General features: G+C 39.4%; 5 protein-coding genes across 6 annotated transcripts; 4 read left to right on the top strand and 1 right to left on the bottom strand.

Moving 5' to 3' along the window:
* The first annotated feature begins 1,544 nt into the window (after window positions 1–1,544).
* Window positions 1,545–7,962, top strand: ndl (serine protease nudel). 2 transcript variants are annotated; one of them, XM_065484855.1, is made up of 19 exons: window positions 1,545–1,659; window positions 1,715–1,921; window positions 2,088–2,382; window positions 2,538–2,864; window positions 2,922–3,196; window positions 3,354–3,498; window positions 3,553–3,683; window positions 3,778–4,179; window positions 4,239–4,773; window positions 4,942–5,111; window positions 5,165–5,278; window positions 5,332–5,503; window positions 5,561–5,860; window positions 5,958–6,137; window positions 6,193–6,352; window positions 6,410–6,581; window positions 6,637–6,828; window positions 6,895–7,246; window positions 7,644–7,962. In XM_065484855.1, exons 2-19 carry the CDS (start codon window positions 1,882–1,884, stop codon window positions 7,861–7,863), a joined length of 4,182 nt encoding a protein of 1,393 aa, XP_065340927.1. In that variant the 5' UTR covers window positions 1,545–1,659; window positions 1,715–1,881; the 3' UTR covers window positions 7,864–7,962. The 2 variants fall into 2 exon arrangements, with proteins under 2 accessions (XP_065340927.1, XP_065340928.1); XM_065484856.1 differs by having other exon boundaries at window positions 6,895–7,208; window positions 7,644–7,784.
* A 344-nt stretch (window positions 7,963–8,306) lies between these two features.
* On the top strand, window positions 8,307–9,940 carry LOC135940323 (acyl-CoA Delta-9 desaturase-like). The gene is made up of 6 exons (XM_065485164.1): window positions 8,307–8,399; window positions 8,560–8,767; window positions 8,820–8,950; window positions 9,008–9,213; window positions 9,269–9,451; window positions 9,506–9,940. Exons 2-6 carry the CDS (start codon window positions 8,566–8,568, stop codon window positions 9,801–9,803), a joined length of 1,020 nt encoding a protein of 339 aa, XP_065341236.1. The 5' UTR covers window positions 8,307–8,399; window positions 8,560–8,565; the 3' UTR covers window positions 9,804–9,940.
* Window positions 9,941–10,361: 421 nt separating this feature from the next.
* Window positions 10,362–17,032, top strand: LOC135940322 (stearoyl-CoA desaturase 5-like). The gene is made up of 6 exons (XM_065485163.1): window positions 10,362–10,478; window positions 15,424–15,635; window positions 15,691–15,821; window positions 16,137–16,342; window positions 16,399–16,581; window positions 16,639–17,032. The coding sequence occupies exons 2-6, from the start codon at window positions 15,428–15,430 to the stop codon at window positions 16,931–16,933; spliced, it is 1,023 nt and encodes a 340-aa protein (XP_065341235.1). The 5' UTR covers window positions 10,362–10,478; window positions 15,424–15,427; the 3' UTR covers window positions 16,934–17,032.
* LOC135940324 (putative exonuclease GOR) lies at window positions 11,026–14,580 on the bottom strand. Its single transcript, XM_065485166.1, has 4 exons — window positions 12,632–14,580; window positions 12,158–12,573; window positions 11,981–12,098; window positions 11,026–11,932 (listed from the first exon to the last, which is right to left on the bottom strand). The coding sequence occupies exons 1-4, from the start codon at window positions 12,834–12,836 to the stop codon at window positions 11,844–11,846; spliced, it is 828 nt and encodes a 275-aa protein (XP_065341238.1). The 5' UTR covers window positions 12,837–14,580; the 3' UTR covers window positions 11,026–11,843.
* Window positions 17,033–18,624: 1,592 nt separating the features above from the next.
* Window positions 18,625–20,207, top strand: LOC135940946 (acyl-CoA Delta(11) desaturase-like). Its single transcript, XM_065486101.1, has 6 exons — window positions 18,625–18,662; window positions 18,723–18,960; window positions 19,018–19,148; window positions 19,214–19,419; window positions 19,476–19,658; window positions 19,829–20,207. Exons 2-6 carry the CDS (start codon window positions 18,738–18,740, stop codon window positions 20,124–20,126), a joined length of 1,041 nt encoding a protein of 346 aa, XP_065342173.1. The 5' UTR covers window positions 18,625–18,662; window positions 18,723–18,737; the 3' UTR covers window positions 20,127–20,207.
* Window positions 20,208–21,171: the final 964 nt, after the last annotated feature.

Raw genomic sequence — 21,171 nt, 5'->3', positions numbered from 1 at the left:
ACTTTGAGAAAACTATATTAAATCTTAATCATATGCAGAGAGTAATATATAAGTTACTAATAAAAATGCTTCTTTCTTTTTTACTTAGAAAAGTATTTTTTTAAGAACATTCTTGCTTCCGGTACTTCTTGTGGTTTGCAGATGTGTTGTTTGTTAGATTCACTTTAAATTGAACTTTAAGGACGCATCATCACTGTGGAAAATGTGGAAATCATTGAAACGCCAGTATCGCTTTGGAACGGAAAAGCAGATCAGGCACAACTGGAAATCTTGACCACCGACAGAAATGAGATTGAAGATCAAGATTTGCTGGACCAGATTTTTTCATGGAAATATAGAGTCAAGCGCGAGATTAAACACTCAGAGAACAACGGGGCAAATGGAGGGACCAAACAGGAAGGCGACTACCATCACAATTTACACCAGATCAGCGAGAAAATTGGGAAAGTAACCGGCTTGGTAGAGAGTATTCGCTCGGAACTGAACAACTTAACAAGCACGATGAAATTACAACCAGCATTACAAAGCTCCAACTCTGCACAATATGCATTGTGCATTTTTCAACCAGGCCCATCCAATTCAGCGCCGCATGACAATTTGACCACCACAAACAACAAAACGGATCCTGCCGCTTGCGTGAATCTCTCGACGACCTACAACACCCCTAAACAAGAAAGTAATAAATTAGATTTTGAATATTTTTAGCTTTTTTCACCTGAAAGTAAAATTCTTAATAAAGATGGTTTTGTTCCAATAAATATTATGGAAGAAACAGACTTCATCCTCGTTGTTCAAAAAACTTTCTTCTGTCAAAGTTTTGCTGTATTTAAAAGGCTATGAATATTTTTTATTCATATTAATGTGTATTACTATTTTTGTCATGTAATAGGGCGCTAATATGATTCCGAAACTTGTTGATGGAAGTTTTAGCAACGATCCGAGGATGGAGTCCGTTTCCTTCATAATAATTTTAATTTGTTATTTACTATATAGTCAAATTCATTTGAGAAATTTTTTGGCTGAAATTGAGGAAAACTAGATTATAATTATGTTTTATATAGGCACTAATTTCATCTCGTTTTTTTCAATTCTTTAAATATAATTTATTATAATTTTGGCAAAAATTTATAGACAAAAATTTAACCGAAAAATGTTTACTTAAGAGTATAGGGTGACAAAACATGAAGAAACCAGAGGATATGGAAGAAAACAAAAAATGTTATTTTAGTTAGTATAATGTCTGATTTTTCTCAAAGGGGAATGATTAAATATATTCTAGAGTGAAGTTTTCTTTAGTGATTAATATAAAAAAATGCTTCAATATTACTTCTAAAAATAAAACATAAACCGAATAATTATGTAAAATGTTTACATTTTCAGATTCCGTGTACGAATCAATAGCTAAGATTTTTGGCTGGGCAAATTCTGACTCTCTTAGAGTCGCTTCCAATTCAAGTAAGCAAAACAACCCACACGATTGTGGTTTAAATTTGTCAATATATTTTTTTGTAAGTGTCCATAACCGCAATTAAATTACAAAAATAAGTTTTATCGGGGTCTCATCCGGTTTTTAAGAAGTAAAACTTTCTCAAACTGCAGACACCACCAACAACGCGGTAGAAACGACTGCTCTTATTTCTGCCAGTGCAGCTGTTACAGGTATGTTCCGTAAATTGAACAATAATTATTCCAAAAACCAAAATTTCCTATATAGATCATCGAAAAGAAGAATGCGAAGAGGGCCATGTTGCGTGTCAAGACGGCAAATGCATTTTGAAGACCCTGTGGTGTGATGCGAAAATCGACTGCGACGACAGCAGCGACGAGGAAAAATGCAGCTGCATTCACAGAATAGACAAAATTCGCATTTGTGATAATTATATGGACTGTCCCAATGGCGAAGATGAAAACGGGTGTCATGGTAAAAATTTAACCTTTTGAAACATAATTGAGAGAGTGAATACATTTATTTTATATTATTTTTCTCTTACTTTTCGATCCTGCGTTTCGTTTTTGCATTACCTCTCTGTAATTTTAGTTGATTTTTTTACTGTTCATAATATTTATTAGAACGTTAAAAACCGCAGGGTGTCCAAAAAATACGCACTTTAGCTGCGCTAGCTTAGGACCACACGACACAAAGACTGATTGCCTGCAGTTGATCATGAGATGCGACGGTAAGGAAGACTGTACCAGCGGCTCAGATGAGAAGGAATGCTATGCTTTACTTGAAAAGCCCCTCAACTCCGGCCAAGTGGACATGCAGTCGCACGTCTCTGGCTACCTGCACATCAATAGCCACGGCCAGTGGTTTCCGTTGTGCACTTATGATAAAAAAGCCGCAGTCAGTGCTTGCAAAGCAGAATCTCACCCAGATGTTGAGTAAGAAATATATAATTTTGCCATACATAATATCAAAACTTCTTAAGGCTACCTCCTAAACTGTCTTGATACTCACTTAATGAATTATTTTAAATGAAATTACTAGTTGGATTGGTCTCTATTTAATAACTTTAAATTACCCTATTGTTTTCAAGATTGAAGAACGTCCAGATTGATATGGTCCCGCTGGATAAAAATGGATCCGGGGACGTTCTTGTCTTCCCGAGTTCTCTCTGCAAGGGGAATTTAGTAGTATATGTTCAGTGCCCTGCACCAATGTGCGGAACGAGAATCCTGGACGAGGCCCCTATCGAGAGTCCAAAAGAAAAGCGCACAATTTCCGGCAGAATCGTTGGAGGGACATTGAGCAAGCCAACCGCTTGGCCGTTCTTGGTGGCCGTCTTCAGGGACGGCAGGTTCCACTGCGGAGGAAGTTTGATCGGAGACGCCTGGGTGCTTACAGCCGCACACTGCGTTCACGAGTTAGTCCTATTTAGCTAAAACATCATCGACGTTATTTAATGGCTGGAGAATTTCAGCTACAAATATCACTTCTACGAAATCCAGGCAGGCATGCTGCGCCGCCGATCTTTCTCGCCGCAAGAGCAAACTAGGGTTGTCACCCACGTGATTGTACACAACGAATACAACAGGGAGGCCATGATCAACGACCTAGCCATGCTCAAAATCGACCCTCCGGTCCGCATGTCCAGGTGGGCTCGTACCATTTGTCTTCCTCCAGCTGGACTCCCCGAACCAGGCACCAACTGCATTGCTGTGGGCTGGGGCGCAGTCAAAGAACAAGGATATGACCGTAATTGATTAGTAGCCGCAATTTTAAAGGAATTTTAAAACACCTCAAACTTTCCCGCAACTAAATCAATTCATCTTACAATTAGTTAATATTTCGACACTCGAGGGTTAATTTTAGTATGGAAATAATCAATTCATATTTTAAATCTTGTTTATAGCGGATCAAATTCATGAAGTGGACGTGCCAATTCTGAAAAATTGCAAGCATCTTGAGGACAGAGAAGGAGTGGAAATATGCGCCGGTTGGCCAGAGGGTGGCAAAGACGCCTGCAAGGGAGATAGCGGAGGACCGCTTTTGTGCAGGTATATATTTAATTTGTACCAATAAATGTGCATGTGATGAACTGAATTTTTCAGGGTGCCACAAGTACCTGAAAAGTGGTACGTGGCTGGAGTTGTAAGCCACGGAGAAGGTTGTGCTAGGCCGAATGAGCCAGGAGCCTACACCAGGGTGGGAATATTTCTCAATTGGATCAACCATCACATTGGTAATTGGATTTAAAAATAATTCGTAACCGCAGACTGAAGATTTTAGGGCAATAAATAGCGTGCAATCGAATAATATTGTGTAAATTTTAATAGCAAACAAAAGTGCACTGCCAAGTGAAGTTCCGATCGACAAATGTCCAAGTAGAATTGAATGCAGCAAGGTCGGCGGTCGTTGTCTCTCAGCTTCGATGGTTTGCGACAAAGTCGTTGACTGTTTGGAAGCTGAAGATGAACTTGATTGCGAAAAGAAAGAAGTTGAGTCTAAGTTCCGCGCCGAGACTTCAGCGGGACGGCCTATAATTTTACACGACGAAGAAACAGATCGATCTCGAAAAGAACAAGTGCAGAGAGCAAAGCAGACATTAGATGAAGAAGGAATGCTAGAGGAGGACAATATTCCCGATATTCTGACAAGGTGGAACGACACTGTCTATATATTAGAAACAAAAAATGAGACAGCAGTTACTTTGAATGAACCATATTATGGAACGAGCAGTACGAATTAAATATAATTGTTTTGAAATATTGTATTATAGAGCTTAAAAATGTTTTAGCAACAGCTGGACCACCAAGTGTTTTAGAGGCAACGCTCGAGCCACTTTATTCTTCCCCAAATGAATCATCGGCTAAGGGAGAAGAGGACTACGGAGGAGGAGAGGAAGAAGAAGCAGATCCGTCATCTGGAGAAAGTACAACTGATGTTGGGTTGACTGAATCAAAAACGAATGAAGACACAACGGCAGCTACGCAAAACAAACATGCACCGACTGAAGACACGGGAACCGAGGACACAACGATGGTGACAAACACTGACGATATTGCGACAACCATGAAAAACGAAATGAATGAAACTGATGACACTTTGACAAAGTTAACTGAATCAGATACGACCATTAACGATGCAATGACGACGGCAATGCAAACAATTCCTTCTTCGACGAAGTCACCCGAGCAAGAAAAAATCCAAGTTACCACTCCACGTCCAACAAGTCCGCTTTCTATATTGGTGCCGAACGCAACCTACGGCGCTAACACGCAGCAACCATCGATCTACAAAGGCAAACAGCCGCAGCCGGAGTTTCACTGCAGGTGCGTATGCAACCCGCTGGCCTTTGAAGCCGAGCGGGATGCAGCTGCCACGTTTGAGCAGGCGTTTCGATCAACCAAAATATAATCGAATACAAGAGAGGATACTGATTAAATTTATAACAATCTCAGAATATCTTTCATTAAGTCTTAACGTGGAATCTTTTTCAGTCACTATCACAAAGTGCCTTTCAACCGTAAGTGTGACGGATTCAAGGACTGCGAAGATGGATCTGATGAAATGTACTGCTCGTGCAAGGATTATTTGTTAAAAATCGAGCCTAATTTAATTTGCAACGGTGAACTCGACTGTGCAGACAGATCCGACGAAAGCAGCTGCGGTAAGTGGTCTTAAAATAAAAATGAAAAACCACAGTTAATTTACAAAATCAAGGCGCGTGTGCACACGATGAGTATCATTGTTCGCTTAGCAAGAAATGCGTGAAACGGTACCAGATCTGCGATCGCAGAATTGATTGTCACAAGCTTGAAGACGAAAAACACTGCAGTAAGCTTGAAATATATATGTGATTCTAATTGTATTAACTGCACACAAATCAGCTGCACTGCTAAGTGGACCGTTCGTGATCGTGGATGATGATCATCATGCGGTTTTCCGCAAAAAAGGCTACTTGAGCTACAAAGACGGAAACTCTTGGTACCATTGGTGCCTTAAAACCAGGGCAGAAGCAGAAAAACTCGCGGCTGACACATGTGCCGGTCTAGGATTCAGGTTAGGAAAGCACAACAATTTATAAAAAGTATACTCTAATAACTTTTACCTTTACAGTCGCTACGCCAAGTTTTCCATTCAGCCAGTGCTCTTTTCTTCTCTTCCCATTTATCATGAAAACAAACACATGCAACTGAAACGAGGGTCCAGCGGTGCTCCAGCCCCAATGTGCGATGGCCTATGGATCGAGTGCGGAAATCGAATTTACACCCCGCCCGGCGAGAGCATCCCACCTTGTGGAAACAGTTCCTGGCCGTGGTTCTCGGCTTTGTACTTGGACGGAAATTATTTGTGCGGCGCCACGATCATCGATCAACAGAGGCTGATCACCTCCAAATCCTGTGTCCAAAATATCAAGTAGGGGGCAAATTAATTCCTTATAATCTAACTGATTTTGAATTAAGTTAAATTATTTTGGTACTATACATCCATGAAATTTCACTTTTTGTTGCAGTTTGAACTACCACTTTTTAGGAGTGTTGATGGGCACAAATCGACAGCTTGCGCTAAAAGCTCCATTTGAACAAATTAGGCGGATAACCCTGATTCAGAAAATCAAAAACGTTGCTTTGCTTTTCATGGACGCTCCCATCATGATCACCAAGCAGGTCATTCCTCTACCGTTGAAAGAAAGGTATTCATTAGTCTCCCATTAAAAAAAAAAAATTATGGCTCATTTTCACATTCAGGTTTGAAAAAATGTATGATATACACCATTGCATGGCCCTAGGACCCGACAGCTCAATCAGCAAGAAATTGATTTCAATTCAGTTCAAACCGATTAGTTGCACGCAAAACACCCACTTTTGCTTAGAGCCCGTTTGCTCCTCTCCTGACCTGCATTGCAAGGCAAGATTTATTATTATTTCCGTAAATTGAGTTCCTCACAATGTTGTTTATTACCAGGTTAAAAGCAGGACAAGTGTTCCATGGTCCGGAACCCTGGCCTGCCAAGACAAGAGGGGAAGTTGGTTTCCTTTGGCAGTGTTCTTTGAACTCTTCGGATCCTGCGGCTTCAAAACGCCTGTCAGTCTTGAGAATCTTCAAAATCTCCTACCGTACCTAAAATATCCCCTATGTATGCACGTAAAATGAGACAAATTTACGGATTTAATAAAACTACCGCAATTTAGGGCGCACACAGCGCAACCCTTTTGCTCTAGTCCTCCCGCCGTGCGATGGTTTGCGATGTCCGTTAGGTCGGTGCATAAAGAAGCACAACCTGTGCGACGGAGTTGCTCATTGCAGAGATCGTTCGGACGAGTCCTATCAGTACATAACCAGCCGCAAGTGCTGTTTCAAGTTTGATGATTCTATCGCATGTGGTATATAGTTTTCACCTTACAATATTATGCAAAAAATAAAAAAAAATCGTGAAATATTGCTTGCAGTGTGTGCACCAAACCAAATTATGTGCAGAGACGGCATGATGTGCGTGGAGAAAAGCAAATTCTGCGACGGCGTCAACGACTGTGCTGACGCCTCGGACGAACCCGTCAGCTGCCACTTTGCTAAGTGCAGAGCCTACCTGACGCTCGCCAATCCGCACAAAATTTGCGACGGAAACGTCCACTGCCAAGACAAATCAGACGAGGTTGGATGCCCGTGCACTCCCAACTCTTATCGCTGCGTAAACTCTGGTCTCTGCATTCCATATAACTTCTTTTGCGACGGCACCTTTGACTGTCCTCACGGCGATGACGAGGTAAACTGCGTTGGTGTGCGCGCAAAACGGTCTAGTTCGTGAGTTCATGCATTATTTCCAATAATAATTTAATCGTCTCCACGTGAAATGCATTGGTTTACTCTGCTAAAAGCTAAATATTTTTTTAAATTAATTTCTAAATAGTTTCCGCAGAATTATTGTTGCGACAAAATATTCTGGGTTATTTCAGTTATATACTTTTAGCTAAATTTGGATTAGGAGGTATTTTTCTCACGCAAGTTCAAGCAATGTTCTGTTAAGCCGCTCTTGAAATTTCGAGATAAAATGGCCTTTTTGGCTTATCTAAAATTTCCTGTTTAAATTCCTAGGAATTAAGCCGCAAATTAAAAATTTTCCACTTCGGTGTTGAATACAACTTTTTATGATAATTGCACCAATGAAGACACAATAATCACGCATGCTATATTTTATTAGGGCTGGTAGAAATGTGCTGATGGAAACATTTGGAAATTTGCACGAATTCTGTCGACCATCTGACATGAACGCCACCTCCTTGCACGCACTGAGCCGATATTTGTGCCGCCAAATGGGTTTTCTTGGTAACACCGTTCTGCAGCCTTCTGTCGATCCGTTCTACAAAATCCGGCTCAACAACAAAACCACCATCGAAATGTGCCCTCGAGTCGGAGTGTGATGGTGCTGGAAATGCCTGAGTGGCCCTACGATATTGTTTGCGGATTGTGGAGAACAACTTCTTAATTAAAAAACAATTTTGGGTAATTTTCATGTTCAATAAAAGTAAAAAAAAAAAGTTCAAAATACAACAGCGTTTTTATTTAGTTCTATCCTGACTCCAAAAATAACTAAACGAGACAAAATATGTACAGCTGGAATATATAGTATAATATAGTTTTAGAATAAAAAAATTGATTTTCATTCTATCTCTGGATTTCATTTAGTGGAAAATCGATAGAAAAACAAGTAAATAATCATTTAATTTTTGAGTGTTCTAGAACTCGATCCAAATTTTCGATTCGAGGAAAAATAAAAGAGCGGGGAGAATTTTTATAAAAAGTATTTGTGAAGATTGGGCGCTATTTTTACAAGACCAGTTTTAGATGCAGCCTTCAAATGGCGAGCATCCCCCCACCGCTTCAAATGTAACGATTCAGAGTTTTCCTTTTTGAAGCATAAATTCATACTACCGCGAGTCGCACGACAGTCAAAACAGTAAGAAAATAATCCTTGCCTCACTTTTTAAAATTAAAATATACTCATATTCAATCTCTAATTATCATCTGTTCAATTTTGTCACTTATTATTGCCTGGACTATGATTCAATTGTTTTTTGTAAAGAGAAAACTAACATTTTTTTATTCATTTTGAATAGGACAACATGCCACCGACTCCACAAGAGGTTGATGAAAGGTTTGACGTTCACGCTTACGTGAGAGCAATCAAGACGCATCAAAAACCTGCCAAGAAAGAATACAAACTTAAAAAGCTGAATATTTTTTTCGTCACTGCTTTCCACATGCTGGCACTTTACGGACTCTTCACAAAATTGACCGTTGCAAAGTGGCAAACCTACGCATGGAGTAAAATTAATGCTTACAACAATATTCATCATTAATGAAAATAACATTTCAGCCATTTTCATGATCAACCTAAGCGGCCTCGGCGTGTCTGCTGGAATTCATAGATATTGGTCGCACCGATCGTACAAAGCAAAACTTCCGCTGAAAATATTTCTCACTACCTGCTACATGCTTGCTGGACAGGTAGTTTCCCCCAGAAATTTAGCCTCTCCTAAAATGTGATTTGTTGAATCCGCGCAGTTAAAAATCATCCACTGGGTGCGAGACCATCGGGTTCACCACAAGTACAGCGAGACCGAAGCAGATCCACACGATACGCGCCGCGGCCTGTTTTTCGCTCACCTCGGTTGGTTCATGTGCGAAAAAAGCCCGCAGGTGAGCGAGAAGGGCCGTCAACTTGACCTTTCTGACGTTCTAAATGACCCAGTTGCAGCATTCCATGACAAGTGTGTAGCACAATATTATCCTTGCAATATATATTAAACTCGATTTTTCGCATAGGCACTTTGAGCTTCTGCGGCTTATTTTCTGTTACATTCTACCCTCTGACATTCCCGTCTACTTTTGGGCTGAGGACGCTTGGGTCGCTTTCCTCGCGAACTGCGTCAGATACGTTTGGGTCCTCAACATCACATGGTCCATCAACAGTTTTGCGCACAGAATGGGACCGAAGCCATATGACAGGTTAAATGAAAAATAAATCTATTCAAAATGTGAACTAAAAGCAAATAAACACAGGGAGCTGATGCCCTCTGAAAACCAATACGTTTCGCTTGTGGCACTCGGCGAGGGTTGGCACAACTACCACCATGTGTTTCCCTACGATTACCGTTCGTCTGAGATGAACCACTTTCTGAACCCGACCAAAAAATTCATAGAGCTGATGGCGAAGATCGGTTTGGCCTACGATTTGAGGACGCCGTCAGACGAGCTGGTGCGCAAGAGGGTCCTCCGCACCGGTGACGGCTCGCACGAGACCTGGGGCACGGTTGATGGAGTGCCGGTGCTAGCCGATTGCAGCGAACGCGGATATTAAATAAGCTTTTATAAAAACAAGATAGACAAAATGTGATTTTGACCGAATAAACTAAGAGTTAAATATTAATAATTGTTAAATGAATACTTCGTTCCTGTTTATTTTAATTGAAAAAATGGATTAAAGTTCACGTAAACAATTTGAAAGAAAACCCCGAAAGAAATGGAAGTTTTGTTTACAAGAATTAAAACGCAAAAGAGTGCTTGTTGAATTTGATTAAGAAAATGTATTGTATTAGAGAGGCTGTGAGATAATCAATCGCAATATATTCCATAATATACACATTGTTTTTTTTAATATTATTATTTGAGCTAACCAATTGGGCTGTTGTTATTGGACCATTTTAGCCAGTCTCAGCAAAATTTATAATATTCAAAAACACTATACTGTGATTTTCTTGACTAAAAATAGATCACACAAAGCAACCCGGAATCAAAGCACTCGCCTTGAGCCCAACTCGGGCAACTTAGGGGCCCGTTTGAACCAATTGAAAAGTATTTGTAAAATACAATGTCTTTTGGACAAATAAAAACGAATTGAATTGACACTTTTACACTATCCCCACCCTTCAGAGCTAAATCTGATCACCTCGTATTTCCAGAATGCAAAAAATGGGCAAAACCTCTGCTCACTCTACAACAAGTCGCGCGCAAGAACGGTCTACTTCAAGCAAAGGTGAGTAAATTATTACAAGTGTGCAAACCAACGCCAGTTTTTACGTATCAGATATCTCTTACCCATTATTTTTCATTAAGTTTATGAAGCCTACTTTTGCTCAGGAGAGAAATGTGTTTTTATGAGGAGACAAAGATATAGCTCGATAGATGCAATTTTTAACTTTTTCTCTCAGTCCAACTTGGTTGCTGTGTGGCGATGCGTCTTTAACGAAAGAGATGCAGGCGGGTGGGGCTGATGGAAATCCGTCCTTTATCAGCGTGCCGCTCCTTTCTTCTTCGCATTGTAAAGATGTGTACTTTGTTGGTTTGTTGTCGAAGAATTCTCAAAATATGCTTAGCTATTTTTGTCTCAATAAATTTAAGACATATTTAGATATTTTTATTAAATAAATATTGAAGGCAAATAAAGAAACACACAGGTTTAATTTTTATAAATTTATGAAAAAAAACTGAATGTCTCTACTCTGTGTGGGGAATTTACTCTCGAAGGCTAGCTAATATGGAGAATTTTACGAGGAAAAATTAAATATCACGTTCTCGTACTGTACAACATACATAATAGAATATTTATTGGTAACAAACTCTTACTTAAATTGAATATAATAGTGTCAGGTTTTTACATTACGATATTACAATCAATAATAATTTGTACCGATATATGACAACGTAAAATTTAAATTTACGGGCGCCCACAGGGAAGAGCGGAGGGAGAAACTGAGTTATATAAATAAAGGCACAGCACGAGCGAGAGCCTCCGCGCGCTCGCGCTCGAGAGAGGGAGGCTCCTGCAGTGCCTTTATTTGTACCTGACAATGAGTTTCTCCCTCTGCTCTGCCCTGAGGGTATGCGAGGGAGTAATAGTTTCACAACACTTTTACAATATGGACAAAATAAATATCATTTCAAAATAAAACCCAGGTGGTCGAGAATGAACTGCTTTAAATTAAGAAATTATTTCGCCATACCCAGAAAGATTACTTGCGCAATGAAAAATATTCTGACACAAAGAACATTAGGCAATTTCGATTGCAAACATGTATTGGTACAATAAAGGATTCAAAGTACAAAATATTATTGATTGTAATATCATTAAGTAAAACCCTAACAAATAGATAAATATTTTATAGACAATAAAAACTAGAGATACAAAATTAAATATTATAAGAAGTGTGGAAGAAGTTTGGTTTTCGCGGACTGCGAGTCAAACGACTTAGTAGAGGCTCCGAGCTCGCGCCGCAGAACCTGGCGAATTGAGTCCCAGCGACGAGAAAATTCTCGTACCCTTTCAGCAGTTTGCGGAACTTTTTGAAACACTTTGCTCCAGTTAAGGAACGCCGCGTGAATGTGTGCGCCGCTCGTCTCATCAGCCTGAATTACGTCGGTCGTTGCCCACCGCGTATTGCATTAGCTGAATGCACGCCTTAGAATCTTCAGCACTGTCATGCCCATCTTCTATAAGAAAATATTTTAGTTGGAAAAAAAATATCAAATGTGTCTTACCACGATTTTGGATGGTTCGATTTAGATACGTAAAGGCCAGCTCCCGCAAAGACCTCCTCTTCCCGGGTATCTTGTGTGGAAATACGAGGCTGGTGTCGACCAACATGTTATGGTGCAGCTGAATAAAGAGATTGCAAATTTAATTACATATATTAAATCAACAATCAGAAAAAATACCTTCAGAGCTCTCAGGTCACTTTCTAGGCTGTGACCAATTAGAATTGTGTCACTCTTGATGAAGCTCAGCAAGTGGTCCTGGACCTGCGTTAATGTCCTGGTTGGACCTCTCAGTAGAATTTCCTCTGTTATTCCACTGTACTTCGTCACATAGTCTATTATGGGTTCTTCAGGCCAGACCAGTGACTCGTACACCACCACATTGAATTGGTTCACGACTGTGACACGTGTGCACTCAGATCCGTTTGATGTGATACACATCTCACAGTCGATGGCGATGGCAACCGGGTTTGAACCAACACTTTCTTTGGTCGAAACAAATCCATGGAGAGGTTGGACAACACACCCGGTCGCACAATAGGGTTGCACTTTCGCTCCGCAACAGGTGTAGTAGGCGTCACAGAAAAAAAAGGTTGCTGTTAAAATATTTAAGAGAGAAAATATGATTTCGCAGGTTTATTATGATTAACTTACGTATTACAATTTTTCCAGGATGATAAAAACATGAATCCCCCCTGTCAATCTCTCCGGGTGAGCCGGCGTTGCGATGCACTGTGTATGTTCTTTGGCACCTCTCGCACTGCCGTAGTTTTTTCATGTTAATGAGAGGCCTCAAGTTCGAATTATAAATTCGCATAGGATTGTGGTAGGCATAGGAGTCTAGTTTCGCCTTGGTCATAGCAAACTTTTGGAGTCGGGCGTAAAATGCGTAAAATGGATCTGAAACCAAATATATTTCGTTTAATAAATAGGATAAATAGATTTTTTGTATAAGCGATCAGTTTTTTTAGAGGTCTCAGCCAGCCGCGCTGCGCTGGAGACGCTTCTTATGTTGGGAAACGGGCCGCCAGCAATGTGCAAACGGGCGTTTCACGGTGCCCCGACGAATTTCTTCGGGTTTGGCGTTTTTTTACACACGCAGGGCCGAAAGAATGCCCCTAATTAATTAATGGAAAAAATTTAACTGTTTTTTGCGGTGTCGCCGGCGCCCTCGTTTCTCAATGCAAATCTTATGGGAGCTTTGCACTCGAAGAGAACTGCAACGCACACACGGTTGTTCTTATGGCTGGCTCGCGAGCACAAAACTTTTTGGGTATTTTGTTAGTTCTAATTTTGATTTGGCCATGATTAGTGTATTTTCCTCTTTTTGCTAACGAACAGTGACGGGAAACCGATTTTGTTTACAATAAAATAAAATTATTTGCTTTTTCACTCTCGCTACCAACGTGCAGCGACAATGTGCACACGGGCGCCGCCGTCCTCCTGGGCAATTTCTCTCCGTTTTTGCGATTGAATCACACCGGGGGAGTTAACAGAAACTCAAATCTCAAGTTTGGTCATTGGGACTTTGCTAAAATTATTTATTTTTACGGTTTTGCACTCGAACGTACACACGGCCTTAATATGGCCGGCTCGCAAGCACACCATGCTTTTGGTCTCCACCACCGGCCTGTGACACATTCGAAGGGCCGGCCGGTGGCGGAGACCAAAGGAAAAGACCCACGGAAAATTTTTAATTAATTTTGTTGCTGTTTTTCGGCTTCTTTGCGCCGTCACTTATAACGAGTATAATTTGGTCAATTTCGCCGCCTAGACGGACCAGTGTCCACCGTCTAAGTAATAAGAGCCCGTCGGCCGCCCGCAGGGCTAAGGCGCTACCGCCTTGTACTAAAGTATAATGCGAATCAAATTATAATTACCTCTTGGTTCCAAGGATCCATTTGGACTGGAGACAGGCACGTAGACATTTGGGGATAATCCACTACTCGAATTCGAAAAACGATTTGGTTGGTAATACATTATTATTTCGAAATACGTATTGAAACAACAAGAATAAATCCCTGGTCTGAGGGCTCGATAGGATCAATTAATGGACTACCTCGCACAAAAATTCGATCTCAAATAAATTGAAGGGTGGTTGTATATCTGACCACCGAAATATAGCTCGTTTTGCAGGGGTGAAGAGCACAACAACATGTGGATAGTAAACTAAAACACTGTTCGAAAACTTTCTCAACGTTGTTGCGTAAATAAAGTATATATTTCGAAACAACGCTCCCTTCCTCCCTTGCGAGCCACTCCCCTTATACCCCTACCTCCCTCTCTCTACCTCTGTTAATGTTATTATTTACAATTTCCAACAAACAAATTTTATATCTATAAATAATTGCCTAACTCGTTTTCAGCAATAAACATTATCTTTATCTAAATATCTTGGCAATAAATTGAAAAGGAAAATCCTCGCCCAAATACAAATGGAATCGTCAAAGCAATATGAAATATAAATAAACGTAGGGTGCAGTTATATCCCGCACTTAAGCCATTGTTGAAGGTTATGAAATAATTAAATATTATTATACTTAAAAAAATTACTCTGCGGCAGCAGAGATTGCCAGTATCACCACAAAGGGTTCAATTTTAATGGTTATTTATAGATACATTTTTGGACACTATCAATTTCCTGTTTCATTGTAAGCAGTTGTTACTAGATGTATTATGGCAATCGCCGCTGCCACAGCAAATGGGCAGGTGTCTTCTGCTCTTCAGCAACCAACAGTGGTGTCAAATAGGAATCGAGTTAACAGTTAAATACAGATTTCACTGAAATTCTCGAAAGATTTTACGCTTATTATCAACGGTTTTTTCGCCCGATTTCGATTCCTCTCGTCGCGATCTATCCAGCGAATTTTATGGCAAATTTCCTTCTGACGAAAAAAAACACGCTTTTCAATAAAGAGACAAAGTGCCAAGGTTAATTAGGGTAGTTTCTCAACCTCTGAAAGACGTGTCTTTTACTACACTAAGCACAGGCAAAATTTTGCGTTTTAATCATGAGAAGGTAATCCTTTTTACCTGTATGTACGCTTCAGTTGGGAAAATATTTGTTGCAAAATTGGATTGCTTCAGTAAGCTAAAAAAGGCATAAATTTCAGTGAAAAACAACTGGAGAAAATTAAATATTACATTTTGAGGAATTAAATGATAGGTGAGCAACAGTGTGCTTGCTAGAAACGTCTCAGGTGATAGGATTTTCCTGTGAAAATTATGTAAGAGATGTTGCATTTGATTTTATAGAGGTATTTCGTGTAGTAAAAATGTCTCAGAATTAACACAAGCAAACTATAAGTTTTTAAAACATATTATTTCATCATAAAATTGTAAGGGCAATTTCGAAATATTTGTTAAAACCGTATATTTATTATATTATTATAAATTTGATCTGAGATCATTTATAATTTTACAAGACCTAATATTTTTTGCAATAGGACAATGGCACCTGGTAACTCAACAGTCGTGGTGACGGATGAGGATTTGAAAAATGACTACCAATGGGACGCAGATACAGTGCCCGAAAAATCAGATTACCTAAAGAAATTGAAGTTGACGCAGACAATCGGCACGGCACTCTTTCATTTACTCGCCGCCTATGGTCTCCTGTTCCGTCTCTTTGAACCCCAATGGAAAACATTTGCCTGGTGTAAGAATTGACTAAATAATTTTGAATTTGTTGAATTGCCGTTTGAAAATTGCAGTTTGGATCATCGCTCATTTGACTGGCATCGCAACCGGCTGCGGAATGCACCGTTACTGGACGCATCGGTCCTTCAAGGCGACGCTTCCGCTCCGCTTCTTTTTCACCTTTTTCTACGCAATGGCGGGTCAAGTATGAAATTTTATAATTTATATTTAACCCCACAGCTGTTCAAAAATCTTTAAAATATATTTCGATATCTTCCTGAAAGATAAAAACTTGTTCTTCTCATCAACCTTTTGTAATATATAAATATATATATATATATATATATATATATATTACCAATAATTCTAAAATGTCTCTAAAGGTTTAAAGTATATAATCATGTTTTTAGGACAAAAAACTTTTTTCCTAGAAGAATTTCAACCAAATCACACGCGTCAAATAAAATATTTCATATTATTTAGGGGAACAACGTTAAAATGGAATTAATTCTGGTCGCAGGTGCCAATAAAGCATTGGGTGCGAGACCACCGCACGCACCACAAGTTCAGCGAAACCGACGCAGATCCATACGACTCGCGCCGAGGTTACTTCTTCTCGCACATCGGCTGGTATTTAACGACAAAGCACCCCTTGGTGATCGAAAAGGGCAGCCAAATCGACATATCTGACCTCAAGAAAGATCCCCTGATCGTGTTTCATGACAAGTATTTTAATTATGCTGATTGATTGATTTCGAGAGTTAACATTCAATGCACTTCAGGTATTTTCAACTCAACCGGCTGATTCTGTGCTACACTCTGCCCACCTTAGTGCCCACTTACTTTTGGGGGGAAAGTTTGTGGATTTCGTTTTTGGCCAACTGCGTGCGATACTGCTACGTTTTGAATGCGATGTGGTCCATCAATAGTTTGGCGCATTTTCAGGGTCACAGACCATATGACAAGTGAGGAGATAATTTGAACAGGTAATTAACTGTATTTGAACTGTCGATGAATTTTAGGACAATGCGGCCTCGCAACAACTTGTTCGTTTCTCTCGTGACGCTGGGCGAAGGTTGGCACAACTTCCACCATTCTTTTCCGTGGGACTATCGTTCAACTGAGGACAGATCGCTCTTCAACCCCAACAAACACTTCGTTGACTTGATGGCTAAACTTGGCTGGGCGTACGACCTGAAAATTTCCACTGACGACGTCATTAGGAAGAAGATCAAACGCACAGGGGATGGAAGTCACCAATGGGGTACAGTAGGGGGTGTCCCAATTTTTGGGAGCAGCGAGCATGAGCCATACTAGCATAAATGAATAAAACTTGGTGTAATTTTATAGTTTATATTCCATCATTTCATAGTATCGTTGTATAACAAATAATAAATCAAGTATGAGGAGATATATAATCAATTTTACGAGTTGTTTCACTTTCAAAAGAAATTATTTTAAAATGAATGAATGAATTTATTAAACGCAGTTATGCGTGCGACACTAATCCTACAATAATTTGCCATTTTCAAATAAAAGCCACACATTTTCCTTCTCCATCAAAGGAATAAATGAGAAATCATAAATAAATTAAATTATTATGAGCAATAAGACTCAAGTAATGTTCTGGAGAATGGTATTTTTCAAAAACAAAAAGCATTACATTATTTATTTGCTGCTCTCTAAATTTTCATGCGTGTATTGATGCCGCGTCGTAAAATGCACGTCCTCGATAAGGAAAAAGCATCGCAGTATTCTGCTCTATTTTTGGACTCAAGTGATTGTTCTGGATATATGTTTTCGTGGCCTCGCTCATCCCGGCGAGCATTTATCATTTCAAGGAGAATTACGAACAGGTTGGGTAAAAATAAACCCTGGGAGAGCCTTTGCAGGTTGGAAGTATGGTTGCTAAGAGCGCCCAACCCCAGAAATCACTGTTTGGTGGGAAACTCGACGTTTTGTTTTCAGCAAAAAACCTCACAGCAATAAAAATCGTTATTCAGAGCGGCAAAATATTTGCCATGATTTTTTCAACGATACTTAAACGACTAGTACGAAATTCAAGCATCTGAAAACGTTTCCCCATTATTAGTCTTGAATTACTCAAACAAAAATCTGAATAAAACGGAAATGGTCTCAAATCATAATTTTTACGTCACCCACGTGCAGTTTTTTTTAATTTTTTATCATTCATGCAGCAATTTTCTTTATGGTTTTGGCCTGAATATATATTTATTAAATATAGAATTTTGGAATTAACGGTCACATAATATCTACCACTGAATTAGAAAACCTAGAAAGAGTTAAAAAATTATTATCATTGTTTTAAGAAAAGTGTTTATAATTTCTAAGTTTAATAGATCCTGTTGCGTTTATGAAATGATTGCGAAAGAATCCAATTTTTTATATAACTGACTTGTAAAAAACTTACCAGAGACTGATGTGCTTAAAAAGTTTTATAAATCAAAGGAAATAAACAGAGTGTTATGATTTGCATGAGCCGAATTCTTCAAGACTGAAACTATGATTAATGACAACTGGCGTGGCCCAGATTTTCCTTATTGACATGTTTTTTACAAGATATGGCTTTCACTATATTTGCTTAAGTAATACAACCTTTCATTATGAACCTAATAAAGATTGTAGATGTAATTTCTGTGGCGATAGACTTGTGAAAAATATCATATTCAAAAGTGTACAGCAAGTAAATCAACTTTGAGAGCAGCAGCAAAAATAAATCATAAATAGATTTAGTGTTGCACGAATATTGCGTTTAACAAATCATTGATTGCAAATTCATATTCATAGTATTTTCAAATATGCCTAGTAATTGAAGAAATTATAAAATGCTCTAGATGGAGTAGATTACACGAGCGTGCTCACTTAAGATGATGTTCGAAACAATTCCGAGCTATTTTTGTCGGACCAGTTTAGGCGCGTCGCGGCATTGAATCCCCACCTGCAGAGGATGGAACCCTCTCGCGCCCACAAGAGCGGCAAATAATATTCTTCTACAGTATAGAAACAACTGACTGGCTTAGCAGAGGTAAGATTTAAACTGATTTTGCACCATTTAAGCACAACGAAATGATTTTTTTTCTCTTAGAATCATCTCACAATAATGCCTCCTAATGTGAATGGCGTGCAGGTCATTCAAACGGGTAATGAGCAGCATGATTACGAAAGAGTTGGCGATTTGCACAAAGAGGAAGAATCGAGTCCATCAAAGAAAAATTACCAGCTAAAGAAATGGAACATTTTCTTCGTTGCCATGTTTCATGCGTTAGCAATTTATGGAGTATTCACAAAACTGACGGTTGTGAAATGGGAAACGTTTGTTTGGAGTAAGTCCATATCTCTTATTCCAATTATATCAATTTAACTGAGTAATTTTTCTACAGACTACTTGTTTATCTTTGTCGGTGGATTCGGAATCTCCGCTGGCATCCATAGGTATTGGTCGCATAAATCGTTCAAAGCGAAAATGCCGCTGAAAATCTTATTGGTATTTGCGTACCTTACGGTTGGACAGGTATGGTACTTTTACGTTCTCAGTCAGTGCGCGGTGCGGCAATGACCTCTCTGCGTTTGTTTCAGATTAAAATCGTCAAGTGGGTGCGCGACCATCGCGTGCACCACAAGTTCAGCGAGACGGACGCTGATCCGCACGATGTCCGCCGCGGTTTCTTTTTCACGCACGTCGGCTGGTTCTTGTGCGAGAAAAACCCGCAAGTAGTGGAAAAGGGCCGACAGCTCGACCTTTCTGACATTGAGAAGGACCCTGTGGCCAAATTCCACGACACGTAAACAACACGGAAATAAATTAAAAACTGTTATTATGTTCTAAATAATATTGCAGGCATTTTGAAATACTACGGCTCATTTTCTGCTACACTTTGCCAACCTTAGTCCCTGTTTATTTCTGGGGCGAGGATCTGTGGGTCGCCTTTTTGGCCAATTGCGTCAGGTACGTGTGGTTACTGAACATGACCTGGTCCATTAACAGTTTCAACCACAGTTTCGGCCTTCGACCATACGATAGGTAAATTTAATAGATTTTTTTGTTAGACTTCTAATCATGCATTTTACCCAACCCACAAATAACTTCCATAGAATTTAGAATAAAAAGTAGCTTCAATACTCAATTTTAGTTGAAAAAAATCCCAGATAAGTGTTCGAAAATGCTTAATAACAATAAAACATATTCGGCAGGAAACTGATGCCGACGGAGAATTACTACGTTTCGTTTTTCGCCCTAGGAGAGGGCTGGCACAACTTCCACCACGTTTTCCCTTACGACTACCGCTCCTCAGAGTTGGCCCATTTCCTCAACCCAACGAAAAAGCTTATCGAGTTTTTCGCCAAAATCGGATGGGCGTACGACTTGCGCGTGGCTTCCGACGAGGGAGTAAAAAGGAGGATTTTACGTACTGGAGATGGAACACACAGGACTTGGGGCACTGTAAACGGAGAACCAATTTATGCAGCGGAAAATGAAACTGGATATTAATATGATGCTGTATCAATAGACATAGTTATGAAATATCTGCCGAAAAAATAAATGCTGTAGTTATACTGACTTTCTAAATAATTTTTTTATTTATTGACAACGTTTTATATTATCTTTTATGCAGATTGTTCTGATCGTATTAAATGATTTGCGAACCCTTTAATAGGTTTCATTAGCAAAAAATCACCCTTTCAAACAACTCAATAATAAAAATGAATTAATATTTAGATAGTGTTGAGTATAGTCAAACTGTAAAAATATTACCACCTTTACGGTGCCAACATGTTGGAAAATAGGATGCAAACTACGATTTAACCATTTTAAATTACATATTTGTGTACATCTTGGTAGCTGTTTTGCTATTTTATGAGTAACAAACAAGAAGGGTCCATAGTAAATTCCGCCAACAATTAATTTTCGTTTCGTTATGTAATACACTTAACAAAGTTTTTTCTTTATTCTGACTCGCAGTTTTGCTGCGTGCAAATGCAGAAGTATTATTGCTTAAATTCTCTATTATGTTTTTCCGCACGTCATATTGCGGGCAAAAAGTGTAAAATAAAGTCATGAGTTATGACGATGAAGCGCTAAAAAAAAAATCAGAATTCTGGCCGTTTAATTGTATTTCAAGGTGAAACGAAACTGGTTGAGCAAAAATAGCCCGAGAACACCCTTGGGACGCCGACTCTTCTCCTGTGATTATAGGCAGGAGAGCTGACGAGGTGGAGCTTTTGTTAATTGGATGTGTGCACAAAAGTCAGAACAAGACAAGAGAGCTGATCTCTTTTTGACTGCCGAGAAGTTTCGGTGTGGTGCGCACATAACAGCTTTCTCCAAAAAATTTCAAGTAACTGGGAAACTAGATGTGAAAGTAAAAATTCAATGAGAGAAAGATAAATCCAGCTACATATGGCTTGACTCTAAACGTATAAACGAAATTAGAGAGTGTTAGCAGAATGAATTATGGATTTGGAAGGTCGTAAGAGAGAATAACTTTGAACACGAACGCACAATTAAAAAGGAACTTGTTTACATTTCCTAACCT

Source organism: Cloeon dipterum, chromosome 3 (genome assembly GCF_949628265.1).
Source record: "Cloeon dipterum chromosome 3, ieCloDipt1.1, whole genome shotgun sequence".
Classification (NCBI taxonomy): domain Eukaryota; kingdom Metazoa; phylum Arthropoda; class Insecta; order Ephemeroptera; family Baetidae; genus Cloeon; species Cloeon dipterum.
This window is presented reverse-complemented; position numbering and strand designations above follow the sequence as displayed.

Coding starts and splice junctions, on each gene's coding strand:
- ndl (XM_065484855.1), top strand. CDS start 1,882: ATGGACTGTCCCAATGGCGAAGATGAAAACGGGTGTCATG. Junction 1,922..2,087: donor AGATGAAAACGGGTGTCATG/GTAAAAATTTAA, acceptor TAAAAACCGCAG/GGTGTCCAAAAAATACGCAC. Junction 4,180..4,238: donor ACCATATTATGGAACGAGCA/GTACGAATTAAA, acceptor AAAATGTTTTAG/CAACAGCTGGACCACCAAGT.
- LOC135940323 (XM_065485164.1), top strand. CDS start 8,566: ATGCCACCGACTCCACAAGAGGTTGATGAAAGGTTTGACGTTCACGCT. Junction 8,951..9,007: donor GCTACATGCTTGCTGGACAG/GTAGTTTCCCCC, acceptor GAATCCGCGCAG/TTAAAAATCATCCACTGGGT. Junction 9,214..9,268: donor GTTGCAGCATTCCATGACAA/GTGTGTAGCACA, acceptor TTTTTCGCATAG/GCACTTTGAGCTTCTGCGGC.
- LOC135940324 (XM_065485166.1), bottom strand. CDS start 12,836: ATGACCAAGGCGAAACTAGACTCCTATGCCTACCACAATCCTATGCGA. Junction 12,574..12,631: donor TCCTGGAAAAATTGTAATAC/GTAAGTTAATCA, acceptor ATATTTTAACAG/CAACCTTTTTTTTCTGTGAC. Junction 12,099..12,157: donor GTGACCTGAGAGCTCTGAAG/GTATTTTTTCTG, acceptor CTCTTTATTCAG/CTGCACCATAACATGTTGGT.
- LOC135940322 (XM_065485163.1), top strand. CDS start 15,428: ATGGCACCTGGTAACTCAACAGTCGTGGTGACGGATGAGGATTTGAAA. Junction 15,636..15,690: donor ATGGAAAACATTTGCCTGGT/GTAAGAATTGAC, acceptor TGAAAATTGCAG/TTTGGATCATCGCTCATTTG. Junction 16,582..16,638: donor GGTCACAGACCATATGACAA/GTGAGGAGATAA, acceptor GATGAATTTTAG/GACAATGCGGCCTCGCAACA.
- LOC135940946 (XM_065486101.1), top strand. CDS start 18,738: ATGCCTCCTAATGTGAATGGCGTGCAGGTCATTCAAACGGGTAATGAG. Junction 19,149..19,213: donor CGTACCTTACGGTTGGACAG/GTATGGTACTTT, acceptor CGTTTGTTTCAG/ATTAAAATCGTCAAGTGGGT. Junction 19,659..19,828: donor GGCCTTCGACCATACGATAG/GTAAATTTAATA, acceptor CATATTCGGCAG/GAAACTGATGCCGACGGAGA.